At 38.9% G+C, this 23,282-nt stretch overlaps 2 protein-coding genes across 2 annotated transcripts; one reads left to right on the forward strand and one right to left on the reverse strand.

Moving 5' to 3' along the window:
• Positions 1–150: 150 nt before the first annotated feature.
• On the forward strand, positions 151–15,389 carry LOC133526966 (mitochondrial import inner membrane translocase subunit TIM50-C-like). Its single transcript, XM_061863839.1, has 7 exons — positions 151–410; positions 1,676–1,850; positions 2,528–2,699; positions 4,876–5,009; positions 7,081–7,306; positions 7,622–7,745; positions 12,523–15,389. The coding sequence occupies exons 1-7, from the start codon at positions 272–274 to the stop codon at positions 12,705–12,707; spliced, it is 1,155 nt and encodes a 384-aa protein (XP_061719823.1). The 5' UTR covers positions 151–271; the 3' UTR covers positions 12,708–15,389.
• Positions 15,339–21,326, reverse strand: LOC133526965 (uncharacterized). Its single transcript, XM_061863837.1, has 4 exons — positions 21,104–21,326; positions 20,660–21,026; positions 18,737–18,955; positions 15,339–18,191 (listed from the first exon to the last, which is right to left on the reverse strand). The coding sequence occupies exons 1-4, from the start codon at positions 21,140–21,142 to the stop codon at positions 16,867–16,869; spliced, it is 1,950 nt and encodes a 649-aa protein (XP_061719821.1). The 5' UTR covers positions 21,143–21,326; the 3' UTR covers positions 15,339–16,866.
• Between the last annotated feature and the right edge of the window lie 1,956 nt (positions 21,327–23,282).

Consider the following 23,282-nt stretch of genomic DNA (forward strand, 5'->3'; position numbering starts at 1 on the left):
TTAAAAATAACGTGATATGAATTAACCCTCTTAATAACAAAAGTTGAGATATACATGTTATTTAGAAAATTACTTCATTCAGTGATCAGCGTCAGAGGCCATGCTTGGGCCCAGTTAGGCCATGCTGGGCTATGCTATATGCTTACAAGTTTGACATTTATTTAGTTAATATTAATATAATAATGACAACCCTTTCAGCTTCAGCGGTCAGCGGTTTCGTTTTGTGATTGACATTTGTTGTGTAAAATAAATGTGAATTGGAAAATTGAAAATGTCGCTCCGAAAAGTACTTTTCCTAACAAAAGCAGTGTGTTGTAATACAGTGAAGCTACAAAAGACTAGTTTCCCTCGACATAATTTGTGTTTCGTTAGCGCTAACTCCCTTAGATTCTACGGCACCGAAAATATAGGTTAGATCGATTTTGAATATTTCACAATAATATTAAGACTTAGTTATAAATTTATGTAGCTCTACGAAACAGAGAGCATTGAGAATATAAAATCTTGATCTTTTCATAACATGTTTAAAAGTAAATTGTACAATAATTTTGAAAAAAAATGGATATCATTTAAAACGACTTATGAATTAACGTTTAAGAAGAACATTATTTTCTCATTTATGCATTGCATTGAGCTCCAAAAAACTATAGAATTTATAAATATTAAATAAATCAATATTATAGGACATTCTTAAACAGATTGACTAAGTCCCACAGTAAGCTCAAGAAGGCTTGTGTTGTGGGCACTCAGATAACGATATATATAATATACAGATACATAAATATATAGAAAACACCCAAGACTCAGTAACAAATGTGCTCATCACACAAACAAATGTCCTTACCGGGATTCAACCCCCAGGAACATCAGCTTCATAGACAGGGTCACTATCCACTAGGCCAGACCGGCCATCAAATTTAATCAAGAATTTCACTGGAACTGTCAATACTGAACTGCTAACAGTTTTGAAAATAAAAGTAGGATAATAGAGATGATAGCTTCCTCACTCAGCACAAGCATTGTAATTTAGCAAAGATATCTGCCAGCATCCTCAACATATTGCTACAGGGGCCACCTTAGAACATTTTTTAATGATATTTAATCTTCTTGTTTCCATCCTGTTACCCCATTTTCTTCCACTGACTCCGGTCCTGGGCAGCTTGGGTAACCTCCTCCCACCCCATCCCCAATACACCCAACTCTTGCTGGAACGGCACCAAGTAAGTTTAGGCCGACCATGTTTCTGTTTTCCGGGCATCTTCCAGGTCAGGGCCACTTTGGATAGGTGGGTTGGTGGGCTTCCTGAGGATATGCCCAATCCAATGCCATTTGCGCGTTTGGATCTCCTTGTGTACAGGTGCTTGTCTAGTGATTCTCCATAAGTGAGCGTTTGTGGTCCAGTTAGGCCATAATATGTGTAGAATTTGCCTTAAGCAATTTGTTCACAAACACTCGGAGTTTTGTTGTTAGATCTTTGTGGGCAAACCAGGTTTCGCACCCATACAGTAACATGGCTTCTACATTCGAATTGAAGATCCTCACTTCAGTTCTTCTTATCAGGGTAGAGGAGTATGATATATTATAGTAATTTTAAATTCATATAAAATAGTAATTGTTAAAAAATCTACTGATCTTGTTATAGTTTGTAACAAAAACCTGTTCTTTTCTTTTTTAGGTGATAAAAACAAATCAGGAACACCTGAGAAGGTAGACATTCTAGGAAGGTTCTTCCCACAGAACCCAGTAGCAGATGAGGCACAAAAAATAAAAAGTGAACAAGAAAACTTTGAAAAGGAAAACAAGGAGAAAACAGAAGAGAATGAAAAAAGCTGGCGGAGGATGAAGATTGGGTGTGTATAGAGATCCCTTAATTTTTTTTTTAATTAAGTACCATAGCTCACACACATACAAATTGTGGCAAAAACTTGCTTGGAAAAAAAGGCTTTACGCTTGTGCACTATGTTTATGTGGTAATTAGTATGAGTGTGAACTAGGGTACTGCTGTAATAATTTGCACTTTAGCTCCTCCTGTACATACTTTAACTAACTAACTAACTAACTGCTTTGGCTCAGCGATCCAAAAAGATACATCTAAGGTAAAGTAAGGTAAGGTAAGGTAAGGTATCTGTACATACTTTAGTTGGTGAAATTTAATTTTTGTATTTACATCATATGCCGGGTCCACACAGAGTGAGGCAATTTCCTCACGCACAAACTGGCCAGTGTAGATGTGCCTCGTCTGAGGCGGCGCGCTCGTGCGAGGAAACATATGCGCCGCCTCGGCCGAGGCACGTCTACACTGCCCGGTTTGTGCGTGAGGAAATTGACTCGCGCGTATGCTCGCTCTGTGTGGACCCGGCTATTATTAGAATGTATGGAACAAGAAATGAATAATAAAGACGTTTATTCAATAAGTGTAAACATAGGTAAGGTACATAATAAAAAAAAAGTGTGCCGAAAAATTATAGACTTGAATGATGACTTGATGTTTTAATTTATAAATCTTACAATTAAAACAAATTCTCAGGTTCGCAGTATTTGGTGGAGCTCTAACAGTAATGGGCGGCTGCATGGTGGTGGAGATGGGAGCGCCGAGGCGCGCTGAAGATGGCACGCTGCTGGAGGACGAGTTCTCGCATCTGCCGGTGCCGCTGCAGTACTTGAAGAGGACGTGGAAGGAGCTCACGTTCTATGAGAAGGTGCTTATGTTACTACCCTTGTTGTTTCTTAAAATAAATATAAAGTTAATGTATGGAAGAAACATTTTTGGTTGAGACAACCGTCACAGGGATTTTTTTTTTTTTTTCTATTTATTTAGAAACAAACAGTCATACACAATTTTTGATCAAAACTTATAGACAAAAAATAGACCTATAGTTTCATATGTAGAAATAAAATATAAACAGGTCCGTGGCTATTACAAAAAACAAAAATACTTAAATCTGTATTTTATAATAACAAATACTTGAAATATGTAAATCAGTGATTTGATAAGTCTGCAGAAAATAAGTTACATATACATCGTAGTCTCGTAGTACATTAAATTTAAGCAAATAACAAATTCCAGTTATAATCAATATTTAAATGCATTCTTAAGTTGTGTTAGTGAACAGTTAAAAATGTCTAAATCATTAAGTTTTTGATTCTCATTAAAAAGTTTACATGCGCGTTTGATAAATACATTCCCACCGTAACCAGTCCTGCTGAATGGAATAAAAAATAAGTTTCTTTTACGACAACAGCGCTCACGTCTTCGCGGAACTCTAAAACAGATTTTATGTAAAAGAGTAGGGGCTTCTAATTGTGAATGGTTAATCTTAAAAAGCAAAACGGAATCAGTGGAATCTCGACGGTCACTAAGAGTTTGAATATTTAAACGTTTACAGGTATCGGTATAGTCAGCAGTATAAGCTAGTCCAGTCCTGAAGCACAGTGATTTAATAAATATTTTTTGAAGTCGCTCAATTCTGTCGATGTGTACTTTGTAAAAAGGTTTCCACACTGAGCAAGAAAATTCAAGGTGACTACGCACAAAACTATTGTAGAGAATTTTATATGTCAAGCGGCTTTTAAATGGTTTCCCAACACGCATTATGAATCCTAACTGTTTATATGATTTTGTCAGCATTTTATCAATATGTGGGATAAAAGTAAGTTTGCTATCCATAATCACACCAAGATCTCTAATTTCGGTTACTCTATTTAAGGTTTTACCCGATAAGTTGTAAGAATAATTAATTACATTTTTCTTTTTTGAGAAGGTGATAACATTGCATTTATCTAAGTTAAGAAACAAATTATTTATTTCACAGTAGCTGACTAAGTTGTTTAAATCATCTTGTAGCTTTTCACAATCGCTAATATTTTTAACTATCCTAAAAATCTTTGTATCATCTGCGTAAAGTAATAATTTAGAGTTCTGGATGTGATTAGTTATATCATTCACATAAAGAGTAAAGAGCAAAGGACCCAAGTGAGAGCCCTGAGGGACTCCTGAACCAACAGACATCCATTGAGATCGATAGCCCAACAAGACGACCGCCTGACTTCTGTTTTCTACGTAAGATTTAATCCAGCGAAAGAGATCGCCATGTATACCAAGTTTCCAAAGCTTAGATAATAGCGTATAATGACAAATTTTATCGAATGCCTTGGAAAAATCAGTATAAATAGCATCCACACTATGGCCATCGTCCATTGCAGCATAAATTTATACTCTCGTTATTCATCGCTCAGACACAGTCAGAAAGGAATACCTTTGCCCCTTCTGCTCTACCAACCTTCTGTAAGTGAAGTATGTGTTAGAGAAGTGACGAAAGGGCATGTAAACGGTCTTACTTACCTTGAAGCTTTTATGAGCAATTGGTGTCAGCTGTTAAGTATTAGATGGTTACGAGCAATTTGCTCTTTGATGACTGAGGATTACATTTTTGATAATCAGTGATTTGAGTTTTGGATGCCACACCGCGGCAAGCATGCCGCGCAGACACACACACGCAGGCGGCATGTTACTATGTCAAGTTGAAATAGTAACATGGATACCTTTAAATTAAAAAAAAAACAATAGTATCAGGCGTTACTTTGCGGAAACCCATACTAATTAAAACAAAAAATATTACTTTGCTAATCCGCGCGCGTTTTCGCGGATCAATACCTTTGAATGTAACGGCAGTCAGCTTTTTGCTTGTACAACTTTTTTTTTTCAATGCTTTATTCAATTTAAAATATAAATTGACAACCAAATCTCAGCAGCAAAAATTTCTTCTCATATCTTAGTACTAAATCTTCTGATATTTTTTTGCTAGTTACAAATACCAAACTCATTGTTCTCAATGATGTAATATCTGTTTTCATCAACATAACACAATGTTTCAGATGATCAAAGAGCCGTCCCGAGAGAAACTCCTGCCTGATCCGCTGCCACCACAGTACCAGCCCACCTACACCCTCGTGCTGGAGTTCACAGATGTGCTGGTCCATCCTGATTGGTCCTACCAGACTGGCTGGAGGTATGTTGATGATGATAGAGGCATCTCGAAAGAAAATACTTCCAAATCTGTTGCCACCGCACTACCAGCCCACCTACACCCTCGTGCTGGAGTTCACAGACATGCTGGTCCGGCTTGATTGGTCCATTTGGTCCTACCAGACCGGCTGGAGGTATGTTGTTGATGATAGAGCCGCCCCTAGAGAAAGTACTTCCAAATCCGTTGCCACCGCACTACCAGCCCACCTACACCCTCGTGCTGGAGTTCACAGACATGCTGGTCCGGCTTGATTGGTCCATTTGGTCCTACCAGACCGGCTGGAGGTATGTTGTTGATGATAGAGCCGCCCCTAGAGAAACTACTTCCAAATCCGTTGCCACCGCAGTACCAGCCCATCTAGACCCTTGTACTGGAGTTCACAGACATGCTGGTGCATCCCGACTGGTCCTACCAGACCGGCTGGATGTATGGTGATGAAACAACCATCTATAGAGAAACTAGAGTATATATAGACTTTGTGAGTTTATTTACAATTACCGAATGCTAAAGGTTATGGCGCCATCGCTCGAAATGATGTCGTCATACCTTTGGCCTTTGATCTATTATTGTCTGTGCCTGGTCTAGTATCGTATTGGAACGGGGGGGCTCCATGACACCATTGCACCAATCTGTCGCCAGAACCGCTACCCATTGACGATGGAAAATTTGCACTTGGGAAACGTTGATTCAATAACCAGTCAATTGTAGGCTTGATAAAGTTGCGTATTTCAATAATACTTATGTATATGCGAGCCTGAAACAAACAGTATAAAACATTATTTCCAGTACAGACGGACTTCTAATCATTAATAGAAGTCCGTCTGTACTGGAAATAATTTTTGGTGCAATGGTGTCATGGAGCACCTGGTTTTGTACCCTTGTGTACCCTTCAACGGCCAAGTCACACAACATTAACTATAATAATAAAGAAATCGCAGTAAGGAACCTTAGACTTGGCACGACTTTGTCTAGATTTCATTACTTTTTTGGGATAAACAAGCAGCTCCATCGAGACTTGGCTAGTTTTTTATGGAATGTTTTTGGTGGGATATAAATATTAGATGGCGCCACTTTCGCAACCGGGCATAATTTTGAACAATACCCCAGAAACCGACAGAACTCGCCAGGCGGGCAACGACGTGCAACGCAATGCCGCACGCCGCGTGCCGCTAAGCGGGCACTAGGCGGACTCTCAAGGCTGTGCCAAGTAACTGTCGTATACGTGAATAAAATTAAATCTACTGTCTCATCTGTTTATGCCCCCCGTTTTATCACAATGCATCCTTGTTACGTTTTGCTTCCATGCAGGTGCAGTACAGTGCTGTTTTATGACTGCAATCCAATTGTCTTTTACTGAGAACTGCGCTTAGAAGTTAGAATCTTGTTACTTAGTTGAATTTCTTGGTTTATTTTTCTCCGAATGTTGTTTTACAAGTCCTCTTATGGGTACTCCTGAAATATATATACCTATAGTTACTAAATATTCGTAGACACAAATTAGGTTTTACGATTTACGAAAACTCTAACTCCTATTGATACATTACCTGTGCATGCAATTCAATGTAACCAACTGATAAGAATTATGATAACAAAAAAGAAGAAGTAAAAACACACAGCCTGTTTAAAGATCAACTGTACCTACTTTTCGACCACATAATAATCAAAAGTATTAAACTCCCTGTGGTGGCGAAGATGCAATGTGTGCCCGCCAGGCGGGCTCTTGGGTGTGGCGTATGGGTTTATAGGTACAGCCCGCCTTACGAGTGCCTACCAGGCGGGTTCTCGGTAGTCAAAGTGTTAACAAATTTAACACATAAAAGAATAAGGATCAAAGTCAAATGGCGTTCTAAAAGTTTTAATCATGTGTCGAAAGATGGCAGTAAATTAACTGTAGATACAAAGTTTTCTTTGACAATACACCTCTATTTCAAATTCTCTTTGACATGATTATATGACGTAGAAGTTGTAATGGACCGATTCGTCCATCAGAACTCTTCGCCAATAAATGTACGTACATATCTATGTTCTACTTACATTCAATCGTATCTTTCAGGTTTAAAAAGCGTCCCGGCGTCGACCAGTTCCTTCAAACCGTGGCAGCATCTGACTTCGAAGTTATCATCTTCACATCCGAGAACGCGTTCATGATCTGGCCAGTGATCGACAAACTAGACCCTGAGAATAAGATGATCGCGTATAGGCTGTTCAGAGATTCCACTCACTTCATAGATGGAGTTCATGTTAAGAACCTGGAAGGACTCAACCGGGATTTGTCAAAGGTTTGTTGACGATTTTTCCCTAAAAACTGTAGATTATCTGATAGGCCCGGGTTATTAATATTATTTGTCTTTTACACCTTATTCCGGCTTATGAAGCGGTTATGAAGATAAATATATACATTAATGTAACATAACGGACCGTACAGCCAACTGAAACAAATAGGTATAATTGATGGGACTGGGAACTAAATCTAGAACCTCTATTTTATCGGGCCGGGCCTGTATCAATGACTTGAAAGATTATATCAAACTTTTTTATGATGCTTCAACTACAAGAGAACTTTGTTTTAACAATATACTTATGTGTGTGTGCAGGTGATCGTAGTAGACTGGAACAAACAAGCGACCAAGTTCCACCCGGAGAACGCGCTAATCTTGCAAAAGTGGAAGGGCGCGGATGACGACACTGCCCTACTCGACCTGGCCAACCTGCTGCAAAGTAATATGTACTTACTATATATATATTATTTTTCTAATTTTTGTATGTCATACATGGTGAATTCAATAATGCAACTAAACAATTTTGACATCTTAATCTTCTGAGATGAATGAATTGAATTCACCATGTATGACATACAAAAATTAGATTTAATAAAACCAAGTTGGCTGGCTTTTCTCACGCAGGGCAACTCAAAAATGCAATTGAACATGAAAATCGAAGACCAGTTTTCGATAAGGTGCCTCGTGTGAGAACTTAATTTTACATATCAACCATGCTTACACCTGCGCGTTTGGTCGCGTCGCAATCGATAACTGATTTTTCATCATACCAGCTAACATCAAAGGCTCTCTTGATTGTTCAAAAACTGATGAGAAAGTTGCATTTTATCCACATGTGGGGCAAAGTAATCAAATTCAAATTTTGAGTTGTGTCCTTATGTTGGCTGGTAGAATTGACTTTAAATAGAGGTTAATTGATTATGAATGATAAATATTTAATAACATTCATTTTAAATCGATTTTGTTTGATAATTTAGTTATTAATATTATTTTCAAAAACAAAGTACAGTCAGCGATAAAAGCTTGTACAGTCAAGGTATTAAATATGGATACGGTTAAAGTGACAAATATATGTACACACTACCTTAATATATAGGCAATAAGGTCGTGTATACATATTTTTGGCACTTTGTCCGTATCTATATTTAATACCTTGACTGTACCAAAAATTTAAAATAAAACAAAAAAGTAATTCATAGCCAAGGTCACAAAATAAGAAATCACTAAACAGCACAGGAGCAGTATAAAGTTGCCGACGAATAAATCGTGACTAAATAACATTTCCCATATTACTCCAAAATAGATCTTTAATAGGGGGGATGGAATGAAACACTTCTTGAACTCCTGTGAAAATACCATATGAAAGATAATACCGCCGCTCGGGTGCATTCATTGTTTATTGACCAAGTGTGCCGATAAGCTTACACTTGGTCGGTCGTTATCTTTGTTTTGGTAAAAGTCATTATAATGTAGTAACAATAGACCACTTAAAATGTATTATAGTACTTTATTTCTAATCTACCCTTGAAAACACGAAGACGTTTTAAAAAAGTGGCCAAGTGCGAGTCGGACTCGCCCATGAAGGGTTCCGTACCATCTATAAGGGTTCCGTCTTTTGCCATTTGGCTACGGAACCCTAAAAATGTAACCCTGTTTTCGCCAAAAACTTGAAGAAAACTCGGAAGGTATTTTATCAATTTTTACAAATGAGTCTTCGATTGTAAATCATTGCAGCCCCTCGCACAAGCTATGTTGAATCAGATTGTAATCATTCATGTACCAAATGTTTCTTGTTTACTGCAAAATTGAGAACCGAAACGACACTTCTCACTGCAAAATTTGAAAAAGACTCCCACGAAAACTCTTTGAAAAAGAGGTTTAAAAGAGAAAATGAAAATTTGAACTCTTAAAAAAAATATATGATGCAAACTTCCACCGAAAATTGGTTTGAACGAGATCTAGTAAGTAGTTTTTTTTTTAATACGTCATAAATGGTACGGAACCCTTCATGAGCGAGTCCGACTCGCACTTGGCCGCTTTCTTTTTCCGCAAATTATGGCTATATTTTGCTTTAAAAATAATATTATAGCAAACTGTAACTTTATGTTAACCGATCAAAAAAAATCATAACTATGGGACCCACATTGCGGTTAATTTATATTTTTTTAAAAGACGTATAAATCACGCTGCATCGACGCCGCGCTCAGTGTCCGCGGAGTGCGCTTAGAGGACAGACCTGCGTGCTCGATTGTCAGGCGTTCGTTGCGTTCGTAACCAGCTACGGAGTTCGGAAAAGTGCTGTATACTGCGATTAGAAAATCTTAATACAAGTACATTTTTTACACTATGCTTAACAACCTTCGAGGATTTAACAACTGGAGACGCCTTTAAGAGCTTACCCCTCTGTCGAAAAGCTCGGCCATTGGTCATATGTATTGTATGGATTGACGTTTATCTGACATGGCTATTTGTACGTTACGTAGAAATAGCCATACATTTGACGTGACTCTCCCCCACAAAAATCGGCAGACTGTTTTTTACAGAAAATAGTCAAGGCGTCTCCAGTTTTTAAATCCTCCAAGATTTTCAGTGTTACTTGAAATTACGTTAGGGTTTGCATCTCAGATCATAGAAGGTACTAGATATCTGACGGAGACGTGGCGCGTGTCGCCGCAACATGGCCAGATCGTGGCCATACCGTGTCCGCCGTCGACAGTCGCAATTTAGCTGTCATTAAAAAAATGCGCATCAATATTCTGAAATTGCCGTTGTTTCGTGTCGCCATAGGAGTGCATACAAACATTACAAGGATCATGGGGTTACATACCACATGTGGGTACATTTATTTTCACGTATTAGTCAATATAACCACACATTTTAACAAATAATCCAGTGACATATGATTTTTCTGAGTCGGACCATTTCGTCAAACAAACGTGTGGCAATTTGAATATGCATTCTACATTGACGGTTTAGCATGGAAAACTATTTGTAGTGTGCTAAGCAACGGCGCAATGCATTAAACCGCTTACGATATTCACAACGGCATTAATATTTCTTGGTACGACCGCTAACCGCTCGCCTCTTGACGCCGCGAAGTAGAGTGGCGCTCGTGCATAATTGAAGTTTGAGCGTTATCGATAAAAATATCTGGATATATGTAGTGTGTATGGAAGTAATAATTTTCGAGTAAAATTTTATGTTATTTTGTACGCACCTGATGTAGTATACCTATTAATTTTAATTAAAAATCAAATCCCTGTCAAAGAAAAAAACTGTTTTAATTACAATTATGAATTACATTGTAGTTTATACCTGTAATTATATTTTAGTCAGATTCTTAGCAACGATTCGAATAACTGCACTAGGCATAATCAAATATGTTCATTGAATGCTTGCAAAATTATAATTTAACAATATAATTTTACTTAATTTGCTTTCGCAGTTCTTCATAACTCTATGTAATATTCGGATTCTGGTGACGACATATGCTATAATAAAGTAGGTTCATTAAAAAATACAATTGTAACCATTTTATTAATGTAACCCTGAGTTTTACTCCCTTTTGTGAAGTACAACCAGGCGAGTGCACGCGTCTAACGAAAATCCTAAAGTAAACAATTTAAACAAACAGTAAATAAAATCGTTACTAAAATTTAAACCAATTGGTTTAGTGAATATATTACGTTTTGATTAGCATAAAACAAGCTTTCGAATTATGGTACATTTTTTTATTAAAAGCCTTGTATTAAATTTAACGAACGAACTTATGGAGCGACTAATATACCTTACTTGTGCCAAAAAATCTTAGCTCGCAAATAAGGTCAAATATTAAAAGAAATATAAATTAATTCAATGGCAATTATTGCTTAAAACAAAACGTTTTCATGTCAAAACAATAAGGTAATATTCTGAACATATAAAATATCGATAGCTGTTGTAACTTTATCGACTTGTCCCCCCTCTAGTGTCGCCGCTCTCGTCTCTTACTCTGCGCGGTTTGTCCAATCACAGCGCCTGAGTTGGTTGTCTGGCCACGCCCTCAATGGTGTGGTCGAGGACAGTTGGAGACAACGAGACTCATTGAAATTAAGCTTCGTTATAAATCTCCTTACTTCTTATATCTATGGTTTGCATTATTATTTTTGACCCGGATGAAGACCAGGTTCTCATGATGGAGTCAGGAGTTGGTCACCAGAACTCCTGATCTACTCATCATAACTCCATCGTGTTTGGGCTCAATAGATTTGCCTTGATGAGCACCATCGATCTAGATAAGGTCCAGGATCTCACGATGGAGTCAGGAGTTAGTCATTATAACTCCATTATGGGTAGGTAGCCAACATGCCAATCGTTTACGATACGACAACGATACACTGTCTTTTTGACGCACTAATATGCGCAAACGATTGGCATCTTGGCTAGGCACCCTGGGTCCTTAGCCAACACAATTCAAGCTATAAAATTCGTGCTGTGACTTTCTGCAAATTTAGCCATAAGCGCATGTTCTTTATTTATACCTGCAGTCATTTACTATCTATTTCATTTTCCATTGTTGTGAAAGAGATAGAATAAAGAGCAAGGCTTATAGTACACTCCGTACACTACTATTGTGCATATAAAATAAAATAAAGAGTGCCCATATAAATTTTTTTTTTTTTTTAATAGGACATTATTACACAAATTGACTAAGTCCCACAGTTAGCTCAATAAGGCTTGTGTTGAGGGTACTTAGACAACGATATATATAATATATAAATATTAATAAATACTTAAATACATAGAAAACATCCATGACTCAGGAACAAATATCCATGCTCATCACACGAACAAATGCCCTTACCAGGATTTGAACCCGGGACCATCAGCTTCGTAGGCAGGGTCACTACCCACTAGGCCAAACCGGTCGTCATTCTTGTCCGCATTGAACGCGCGTCGCGTTGCCGGCGCTCGCAACGCCATCCATCGAGCGTTATTTCGTAAAATCTGAGAACGCTCTAAGGAATAAGGGCCCCTCGCAATGCTCAAGATTCTGTTTTCGGAACCTGTTGTGCTCTTTTGAATTCGTTCGCTTGCTCGGGTATCAATATTAGCACGAGCGGTTAAACAACAACTTTGCCACCTTGTAAAACAAATAACTATTACGCTACCCTATGTTAGGCCTTACAGTTTTGTAAACATCTTTCGGTTGTTAACTTGCTCGTTTAATTTCCCAGCCATCGCGATGTCGTCAATATCGGACGTGCGCGACGTGCTGCGCTACTACAGCCAGTTCGACGACCCCATCGCCGCCTTCCGCGACAACCAGCGCAAGCTCATGGAGCAGATGGAGGAGCGCGACAAGCAGCCGCCCGAGCCCGCGCTCACCAGGAACTGGCTGCGCTCCTTCACGCGCCGCTAACTGCTGAGGTGGAGGAGCGCGGCAAGCAGCCGCCCGAGCCCGCGCTCACCAGGAACTGGCTGCGCTCCTTCACGCGCCGCTAACTGCTGAGGTGGAGGAGCGCGGCAAGCAGCCGCCCGAGCCCGCGCTCACCAGGAACTGGCTGCGCTCCTTCACGCGCCGCTAACTGCTGAGGTGGAGGAGCGCGGCAAGCAGCCGCCCGAGCCCGCGCTCACCAGGAACTGGCTGCGCTCCTTCACGCGCCGCTAACTGCTGAGGTGGAGGAGCGCGGCAAGCAGCCGCCCGAGCCCGCGCTCACCAGGAACTGGCTGCGCTCCTTCACGCGCCGCTAACTGCTGAGGTGGAGGAGCGCGGCAAGCAGCCGCCCGAGCCCGCGCTCACCAGGAACTGGCTGCGCTCCTTCACGCGCCGCCTTTGCTGAGGTCGATACCCTTTCTGTACCACTACCCTGGACGTACACTTTATCGCTACGAGATAAGGTCTAACAATAGTCAGAAGTGTGTTCCACAAACAAGCCATTGGTTGATTTAGAAGTTAGGTCCTTCACGCGTCGCTAGTGTTATACAGTAAACTTACGGGAGGCAACATCTTTCGCTACGACCAGCGCAAGCTCATGGAGCAGATGGAAGAGAGAGATAAACAATCGCGAGCGCTGCGATCATTCAGGCTACTTACTATGTCGTCGCCACAGTTAATTTTACCGATTATTTGTAGACCTTCTTGCAACGAGTTAAGGTTTAACGATGGTCATTCATTGTCAGCCACTGGTTTAATTAGAAACACAATTAGACATAGTTTTGCAAACGGGAACCCCAAGAATTTTTTTTAGAAAATCGAATTTTACTGTTAAAACTAGAGATGTGCAAATCGCTTCACCGAGTTGAAAAGATTGATTCACGCTCGCTCACTCATTTCACTCAGTGGATCTGTAAAAGAGATGGTTGTAATACACACAGCCAGAAGTGCGACCAAGATGGCGAAACACGCGCTACTATCCCGTCATGTTTTCCCGAAAACCTCCGGACCTCGAGATAGATGAGTTACTGAGCAAGTTAAAGCGAGTTGAAGAGCCAGTGAGTTCAATCAAAAGATATAATACATTTAAATGACTCACTCGTGAACTACACATGTCTAGTTAAAACACGGGGAAATTGAATCGAGATTTAGTGTGGGTTGGTTCCCGTTTGCAGAACTAACTTGTAAGCGAGTGAATAAAGTGGCCCTTGACAGACAAATAACATGCCAACGCTTGGGCTCAATTGTTGCATTTGAACGCATTCAGAAAGAAACTATCACTATAGTTATACCTCGTAAGTTATTGAGCCGGGAAAACGGCATTATGAAACACAAGAGATGTTAGGGAGATGTAGGGTTGCTAAAACAGCACATTCACAACTTGAGGGTTAAGTTAAGCTATGAATGGCATAAACGCGATACGTAAATGTTCGCGTGAAAACGACTTGTCATAAAGTCAGTTTTACCTTAGCAAACCTAACTGTCTATCTATTATAAATCGTGCCCTTCATGGAGACACATTCCTTGACTCGTATTGTCAAGTAATTAATGGTTAGGTTTGACAAATCTGCGCGTCATCGTGAATGACACGAACTATAACATGAACGAACGAATTGTATTGTAGCATTTATAATTCGCATTTTGGAATTTTCTCAAACCTTAACTTTTTTTAAATCTGAAACTGCTCGTTTTTTACCTGTAAAAAGCAATTTTTGTGCTTGAAAATGTATTTTCTTGAAATAAGTTACACAAGGGGGTGACTGATACCAAGTTAAAAGCTATAATATATTTATTTCCTCTTTTTTCTTGCTTTTACTTTTCCTACTATTTAACCCTCTAATGTATTGACATGTAACAAGTAATTTTATAGCGTTTTAAAATCAAGAAAAAAAAACCTTGACATGTTCTTTCACTACACTGAAGTCTTTACAATGATAATGAAATATTCTACCCCTATTAAATTGCCCCTTATGTACCTAATAAAAACACATATATTTGCTGCCTCTGAACTTACAATGGGACATGTTATATCTAAATCCCAAATACTTATTAGCAGTAACTATTAGGCATTGTTGACATGAATGTAAATTATACAGAGTGACCCAAAAGACTGATTTAGCTAGCGTTTTTGATTTAGCTGCAGTCAGGTTGTGAATTTTAAAAATCTGCCCCCACACTCCTGTAAACACAATTTACTTAAAAATGTGTTGAATAAAAACTGTTAACAGCACGTATGGTGCTACTTTCTCGCACTAATGCGGGAATGAGCACGTTCCGTGCCTGTGTCGAAAGTTTAAAGAGCCATATGTACTGTAAAACGTTGCAGGATACACGTGCGAATAGGTAATTCGCACTTGTATCGTAAATAACTATTGGGTTATTACCTGCAGCGATATCTGAAACATGATTGTGTGTCATCTTTTATGCCACTCTGTATAATTACCTAAATTTATTTTAGTTTGCATATCGGGCACCATTTTAAACTTTATTTCTTTAGCCATAAACTTAACTACCAACCTGAAGTAAAGTTTAAAATGACGTCCTAGGAGCATTTGTTGTGTTAATTGTTATTTGTATGTATGTTCGTATGGGCATTGAAATGGATGAAAGAGTGTATGTAATACAAGTCATTTATTTAGATAGGAAATATAGTTGTTTATTAACGAACAGCGTTTAATTTCTTCCCTTTTATTGTGTTAAAAAGCCTATACAAATCAGTCTTAACATCAACACTTAAAACTTGCGTAACTCAATGGTGCGTACACATCAAGCAAATATGCCGCGAATACGTAGTACTACGCAATATGCGAGCTGGCAATATTACGCGAAACTCTGCGTAGGGGGCGCCACCATCACAATCTGAGCGTCTCCCATGAAAGAAAATTGAAATGTTGTTATCTAACCTCTTACCACTCTTGCATATTCGAGCGATAAAGAGGCAGATTAAAGACAGAGACAGACTAAATTTCTATTTTTACGTTTCCCAGTAGTTCTAGTAAACAAACCGCCTTGATGCATCAATGTCATATTTTATTAAGTATCTGTGAAAACTTGTCAAAAACAGTTTAAGGCACAGTATATATAAGTTACTCTATGGTTTACGATAGGTTCGAGTGCTGCACTCTGGCGGCAGAACATTGCAGTAATACCCCCTATTCGCTTGATCTAGAATATCTAGATCATCTTTGCATACGTACGAATTAGAACAAACTAAAACTTTACTTGGCGCCATAGCTGATGCCAAGAGAAGCGTCGGTCGGCCTATGTTACGGCATAAGGACTGCGCCAAGCGAGACATGCACGCCTTCAACATCCCTGTTCATAAATGGGAGGAGCTTGCCGAGGACAGAGATAAGTGGCGCAAACTGGTGTTCGACGGACGTAAAATCCACGATGAGGCTTGGTTTAAGACACTTGCTAGTAAGCGAGCCAAGCGTCATCAGCCCGACACCTGTTCGCCACGGACACACTACACCTGCCTGGCTTGTGGTCGTGTTTGCCGTTCCCGTATTGGCCTACACAGCCATGAAAAGCGCTGCCGCCCTACCTGACACTGTTTGAATAGTCTGTAATAGACTCAAAGGCCAATGTAAATACAGCTCAATTCTTAGATTTTCCACATAAATCAATTTATTTGTGAGACAGCCCCAATATTCTTGCTTGAACTGGTTATGAATATTAGTTTTCGTATCCCCAGAGCTTCTTCTAGACACTACCGACCTTTGTCACTTCCATCGACCAAAACCAACTATCGTCAAAATTCATACTTTGTCCGAGCTCCGAGGTCAATGAATGAACTGTGTCATAGCAACGATCAACTGGATTTACATCTAATGAAACCTGCTACAATTAAAAACCTCATGGCATCTAGTTTCTTTGCTCCCCTGCCTGCAGAAGATTAGCATAGGTTTAATTTTAATTTATTGATTTAAATAAGAAACAAATTACTTCTTTCTTTTCTCATAGCATGTTTTGGCGTTTGTAAAGTCTTTAATTTTGTGCTAACCTGTAATATGATTACCTTTGTATCCTGTCTGTGGAAACCTGTAATTGGCTTCCCTGATACATATTTATGTTAACCTAGTTTTAGTTTATTAAGCTGTTGGTTTTCCGAATAAAATAAAATAAAATAATAAAATAAATATTAATCTTCATCTTTCATGATATTAAGCGATAAACTCGACTCAGATTTGTCATCACTATCATCAATTTTAGTTTCGTCTTCCTCCTTTTCCACCCACACGTCTAGCAGCGACGCCTCTATCTCCTCCTTTTTAAACGCGTCCAGCACTTCCTCCTCACTAAAATTCATCTTCTCATGCATGAGTCTCTTATTGAATTCACCTTCCGGAATTTTCCCTAGAAGTTTCCAAATTGGGCTGATATCTCTATAAAATGTTACTATGAAGTCTTTTTTGTCATCCTCGTAGCACTGGCTCCACTCGTGCAGGGCTTTCGGCGCGTCATCCAAAGGGGCCGCCATGTGGTCCGGGTACAGCACATGTGACGTCACGTCCCCGAGACTATTCTGCGAGAGCACGATATACTTCTCCCCGTCTTCCAGCAAAAGGCTCCCTGACAACGCCGTCACCAATCTATTCTCTACAGACTTATACATATCCCCACATAGCATTTGCTGTTTAGCTTCCTTTAACGTCTCAATTATACTAGGTAGGCGGTAAGGTATCGTCATACCTTTAAATTCTGATTCGGCCCAGTCTCTCTGCAAGTAGTTCGGCACGACGCAAGTATCCTCGCACCACTGACTCGACAAGCAGATCAGTTCCTTATCACGTTCGAAATTGCATATTGATATGTAAGAAGGGAAAGATTGCATGCCGTGCGTCCACCTCTGTAGGGGCTTCAGAGCTAAATTCTTTTGATATCGCATGTCCATTAATAATAAGTAGTGGTTTGAGGCGACGTAAAGGTAAGGCCCGCTCAGGGAATATTTGGCGGCACTGAAGAGACTGCATATGGCATCATCTGCTACTCTATCTGGGTTGCTCCATCGACGTACAGAACCATTTATTCGCTTGTCATACAATGTTATAGCTCTCGTAGATACGTGTGTATAATATTCGCGTTCATTACTAATCACTGTGCTCCAATTGTTCACTAAACTTTTAACTGAGTTTTTTAATTCAACAGTTCTTGCTTTCAGCCGGTCTAGATTGACTATTTTCAATGTGTTATTCAAATCTGTCACATACAAAATATTCTTATGACAATCATCAAACGAAATGCCAGTGTATGCTGTTTTCGATTCAGATACTTTCAACTGCTCTATTTCTATCTCGTCATCAGTTATGGCGATCTTGAGTACAAATATTTTATACTTGGTCCTTAAAGCTATGATGTTTTGGGACGAGCAAATGCTTTCACAGATATTGTTGCCTTCACCACAGTCAAACACTGCCGCCGCGTCTCTGCTGAATGTCACTTCATCCCTATTGAATTCAAATAAATCTGAAATAAACAATCAGTGTTAGGCTTGGAGTGAAGAATAATCCATACTTAATATTATAAATGCGAAAGGGTGCCTGTTTGTCTGTCTGTTATGTCTTCACTTCTTCAAATTCGGTATAGACATAGTTTGAATCCTGGGGAAGGACATAGGATAGTCTGTGTCCCGGAAAGAATGCCTAAAGAGGGTAAAAAGCACGGTTGGAAGTGAGATAATTAATGCATCACCTGATATGATGATGTAAGCAAGGCAAAAGTTAGTAAATAAATAAAAGAAATAAAATGACCAAACTGAACCCCAGTTTGTTTTAAGTAGTACATTTTGCTATGTATTGTTTTCAAATACATCAATCCAAATGTATGGTTAAGGTAAAATGTATATTCTTTATCAGACCAGTGGCAGGGTTAAATAGGTGGGGATAAAAATATTATATTTAAAGAAAGGTAGTCTATCTCTCCACGGATGTCGCGCCAATCATGTGCTAGCTCGGTTGGGGGTTCTCAAATCCCACTTAGGGGAACCCTGAAGTCCCTGATACAATACTTACAACAGATGTTGATTTCACTGCACATCAAGTACTCCTTGCCATCAATGATCAAAAGCTGCATGTTTCCATTCCCAGCATAGTACCAGTTATATACACTGTTGAAGTATGGGTCCGGGTCTTTATCCCAATGTTTCGCCATGTCCACCAGGTGTTTAGGACATGAGATAATGTCATCACTGTGTTCTTTTAAATGTGCAAGAAGTGGTATTTTATATAGATCTGGAATATTTAAAATTATAATGAAATTACAGAAAACATCTAGCCACCCTAGTCCTGGGCTACTCAAGCCTTAGGGCAAATTCGCCACTGTACAAAAAGGTAAGTAAGTAAGTAAATATTCTTTATTGCACCAACAATTATACATTTTACATACATGTAAAACTACAAATAAGGTAATGGTATAATAAGTAAGGTAATGGTGCAAAGAAAAAGTTCCCTGGAGTCTGTCTTAAGCTCTGTACAGACTTTGAAGTCTGGAGATACTGGAGATGTTACTACAAATTTAATATTTTCTTGCGAATTTAATACTTCCTCACTCTGTCACAGGAAAGTCTTTTTTAAACCACGACGGTGGCAAACAAGCATACGGCCCATCTGTAATGTACACCTTGGCCAGACCAGTACAATATTGTAAAAGACCTAATCTTTATGATGTATACTTTCATAAGCCCCATTTACATGGCGTGAGAACTTGCATGCAATATTTGATACAATGCTGAGATTATTGCCCGTCTCGCCTAGTGGGTATTGACCCTGCCTATGAGGCCGATGGTCCCAGGTTCGAATCCCGGTAAAGGCATTTATTTGTGTGATGAGCAAGGATATTTGTTCCTGAGTCATGGGTTTCCAATGATTCACGGTTAGTTTCACTAGATTTAAATGGATATGAACTGTGATTACCTTTTATATTGTTTATAAGCTTCCAATATTTTGATGCAGTTATATGCATCTTGTTCATGGGTAACGGGGGACAAATATATAAAAGGTAATCATGGTTCATATCACGGATCTATTTAAGTCTAGTGAGTGTTTTCTATGTAAGTATGCCATCGCCTAGTATACCCATAGTACAAGCTTTGCTTAGTTTGGGGTTGGGGCTAGGTCAATCTGTGTAGAAATTGTCCCCAAATATTTATTAATTGCTGACTACAGAGTACAATGAATTCAGTTGATCAACTAAATACCAATCAATCTTAAATTCGGTCTAAATGGAGCTATAATGTAACAATGTTCAGTGAGAAGTATTAGCAAGCCTGATAAATAATCAGGATTTTATGACATGACATCAAATCGAAAAACATTTGAAATGAATGGACGCTAAGCTGGTGAGGTGTTCAAAATGAATGGAATACAACTTTATTGTGAAGCCATAATCAGACATTCGCATGCCTAGTGCCAAGCCAATGATTTCTTACATTCTTTAATTTTTTCTTAGATATAATCAGCTCTGCACTTGTCAAAGGTGTGGTTGTGGCTTTAAGTCAATATCCCTTGGAGTGGTAGACTGTCGACTCCAAACCATATATGTCATTTAAATTTGAAATATGATTCATTGAAATAAAATCATAATTCCAATAACTCAAAAAGAACATATGCCACTTGAAGAGTTAAGAGTGTGTTCAATTAATTTTGAACCTCGCCTACTTTGCTACTTTTGCAGCTGACTGTACATATATTATCACTATTTTGTTACCTTAGGGCCAGTACAGATGGACTGCAACTCGACTGCAACTTGTATGGGAACTGTATGCCGACTGCACTCCATCTGCAACGTCGATGTGCAGTTCCCATACAAGTTGCAGTCGAGTTGCAGTCCGTCTGTACCGGCCCTTACAGTACAGTACACATTACCCTGTCCCAAGCACACATTCAGTTGGTAAGTAAAGGAATACAAATCTTCAAATAATAATAACAACCACTTACAAGCTGAAGCTTTTTGGCATACCAATGCCTTAAACCACTCTTCTTTCAGTTTCAAAAATTCAGCTAAAGGATCTTTGTCATTACAATTGCCAACTGTCGCGATCATTTTTGGCTGCATACACTTGTATCGGAACGGTTCGTAGAAGTCGAGGGATAAGTCTCCATCCCAGTCGTCCGGGAAAGCCGCAAGCAAGTGCCCAGGGTGCAAAAAGTGTTTGTGAGTTCTCTCCTTATTATAATAACGAGGGAGCCGGTTCGAGTGGACAAACCCGAACGCTTGTCGGTTACTGTACACGAGATCATCGACTATCTTTTTCACGGGCGCTGTATTGTCTATTCGTCCAGCGATAAGTTCATCACGCGGCTTCTACGGAACATAAAAGTATTTTTAAGTATTACTTAAAAGAGAAGTCACAAGATGTTATAATATTCAACGATTCATACCTTGAACTTGAGGAACCCTTTATCATCTCTGCTGTCCATGTTTAATTCATTGAGTTATTATAGTTCAGAGGTTTAATTTTGTTATTATTCGTTTTAATGACTAAAGTATCAATGTCACTTCAACACTTGCACGCTTGCAAATCAATCAATCAATCAATTTTTCGTGTTATGGATCGAAGTCGCGCCCAAAGAGCATATAATCACTACGTTCTAGTCGCGCCTTGCGCCTTTAGATGACAGGACAGACAGACGAGTGATGACAGTGACAGATGACAGGATCACATGAATCCAAGCCCCCGGGGCCTCTGTTGTGAGGGCTGTAGGGCCAATAATTGGCCCTACAGCCCTCACAACAGAGGATATCTTACATCGGGCCTTAGCGAATGTGGATGTAATTATTACATCCACATTCGCTAAGGCCCGATGTAAGATATCAGACCCGAGAAATAATATTTTTCCGTTACAACAAATATCAGCACATCGTTTACAATATTAGAAATGAAAACAGTTTTTGATATTTTTGCATCTATGGACCATCCATAGATGCAAAAATATCAAAAACTGAACATTTTTGGCAATGAGAGGAAGGAATTAGAGGCAAAGTATTTTTTACATTTCTTCTAATATTGTTAACGATGTGCTGATATTTCGTGAAACGGAAATCGGAATCGCCAATTACATTCACCCTGCCTGATATCGGGGGCCTACCGCGAAAACCGAAATTCGCAAATTGCGGGGATCTTTCTCTTTTACTCTCACTAAGACGTATTTAGAATGACAGAGAAAAATGTCCGCAATTGACGAATTACGATTTAATAGGCCCGAAATCAGATCCGTTTCACAAAATGTCAGCAGATCGTTTGAAACATATTTGAAATGTAAATTGCCAAAAATGTTCAATGTTTGATATTTTTGCATATGTACCATTTTTTACATTTCTAATATTGTAAACAATGTCCTGATATTTGGTGAAACGGAAAAATATTCTTTCCCGGGCCCGAAATTGTATCTCATATCAAGCCTGCTAAAGTGTGGATGTAATTAGCACTTTAGCGGTAAATTTGAACAACGATGTTTATTTCCTCGGAAGTATTAAAGGGCCCGTTGTACAGTCAGCATCAAATAGATAGTGACGCCAAAATTGGCAAAACATATCGAGGCACATCATTTCATGGTAACTGTGATATATGTACATGTATAGTACCGAAGGTATATACATGGGCACGTATCACGGCTGATCGCTCGGTCAGTGAACCCGCGGGTAGGTTAAGATTTTCATTATTTTATTTAATGTCATAATTTGGTGGTAGTTTTACTTTTCTTCCGAAATACATCTTTCAATACGAACGGACGTGCAGTTGCCTTTTTAATTAGATATTCCCGTGTTCCTTTCCTGGCTCCTATATATTTCATTTGGCGACGAGGATGGGAAGGTGTGATACTTATTTATCCACTTTGATATTGACTGTACCCTCGGTTATAAGTTTCGTTATTTACGGTACGGTGCTTATTTTCGTTCGCCCTAAAGGAAAATTAAGAGTGCGATTTTTCCATACAAACGCTCTCGACTGTTTCTTCCCTGGATTTTTAACCTAAAGCAATGATTTTTTCAAATAATATCAATATCTGTGCCGCTGTTTTCCTTTTTTGGATTATTTTATTTTGAAGAAACTTACAGCGCCTCGAAAATCGCAAAAACGGCTCAATCGAATTGGCGTTGTCTCGCTCGGGTCCATATTGGCTCATATACAATTTATTATTCGAATATTTTTAATGATACCGCTTTGTAGTCATAATCATCGTTTCTCCGAAAATTGTTTCTCATATATTTTTTTAATGGTTTTTTATACTACTAACTACATTATTCATAACGATACATATGCCGTTTTTTTTTTACTCATAATGTTATTACTGAGAATGTATCGGTGCCCATAATGTTATTACTGAGAATGTATCGGTGCTCATAATGTTATTTGTATGAATTTCTTTATTTATAAACTTATTTCATGCAATTGTTTGATCAGAAGTTATATTACTTATTTTAAGTGAACGTATATCGGAACGTAGGTACACGGAAATTATGATTTATATTGGAGGGTATGCACTACATAATTCCAACGTAGTCTAGTTTGACAGCGAGTCAGGTGTGTTGTGAACGCAAGATACCTAACACTCCTCC

Source organism: Cydia pomonella, chromosome 17 (genome assembly GCF_033807575.1).
Source record: "Cydia pomonella isolate Wapato2018A chromosome 17, ilCydPomo1, whole genome shotgun sequence".
NCBI lineage: Eukaryota > Metazoa > Arthropoda > Insecta > Lepidoptera > Tortricidae > Cydia > Cydia pomonella.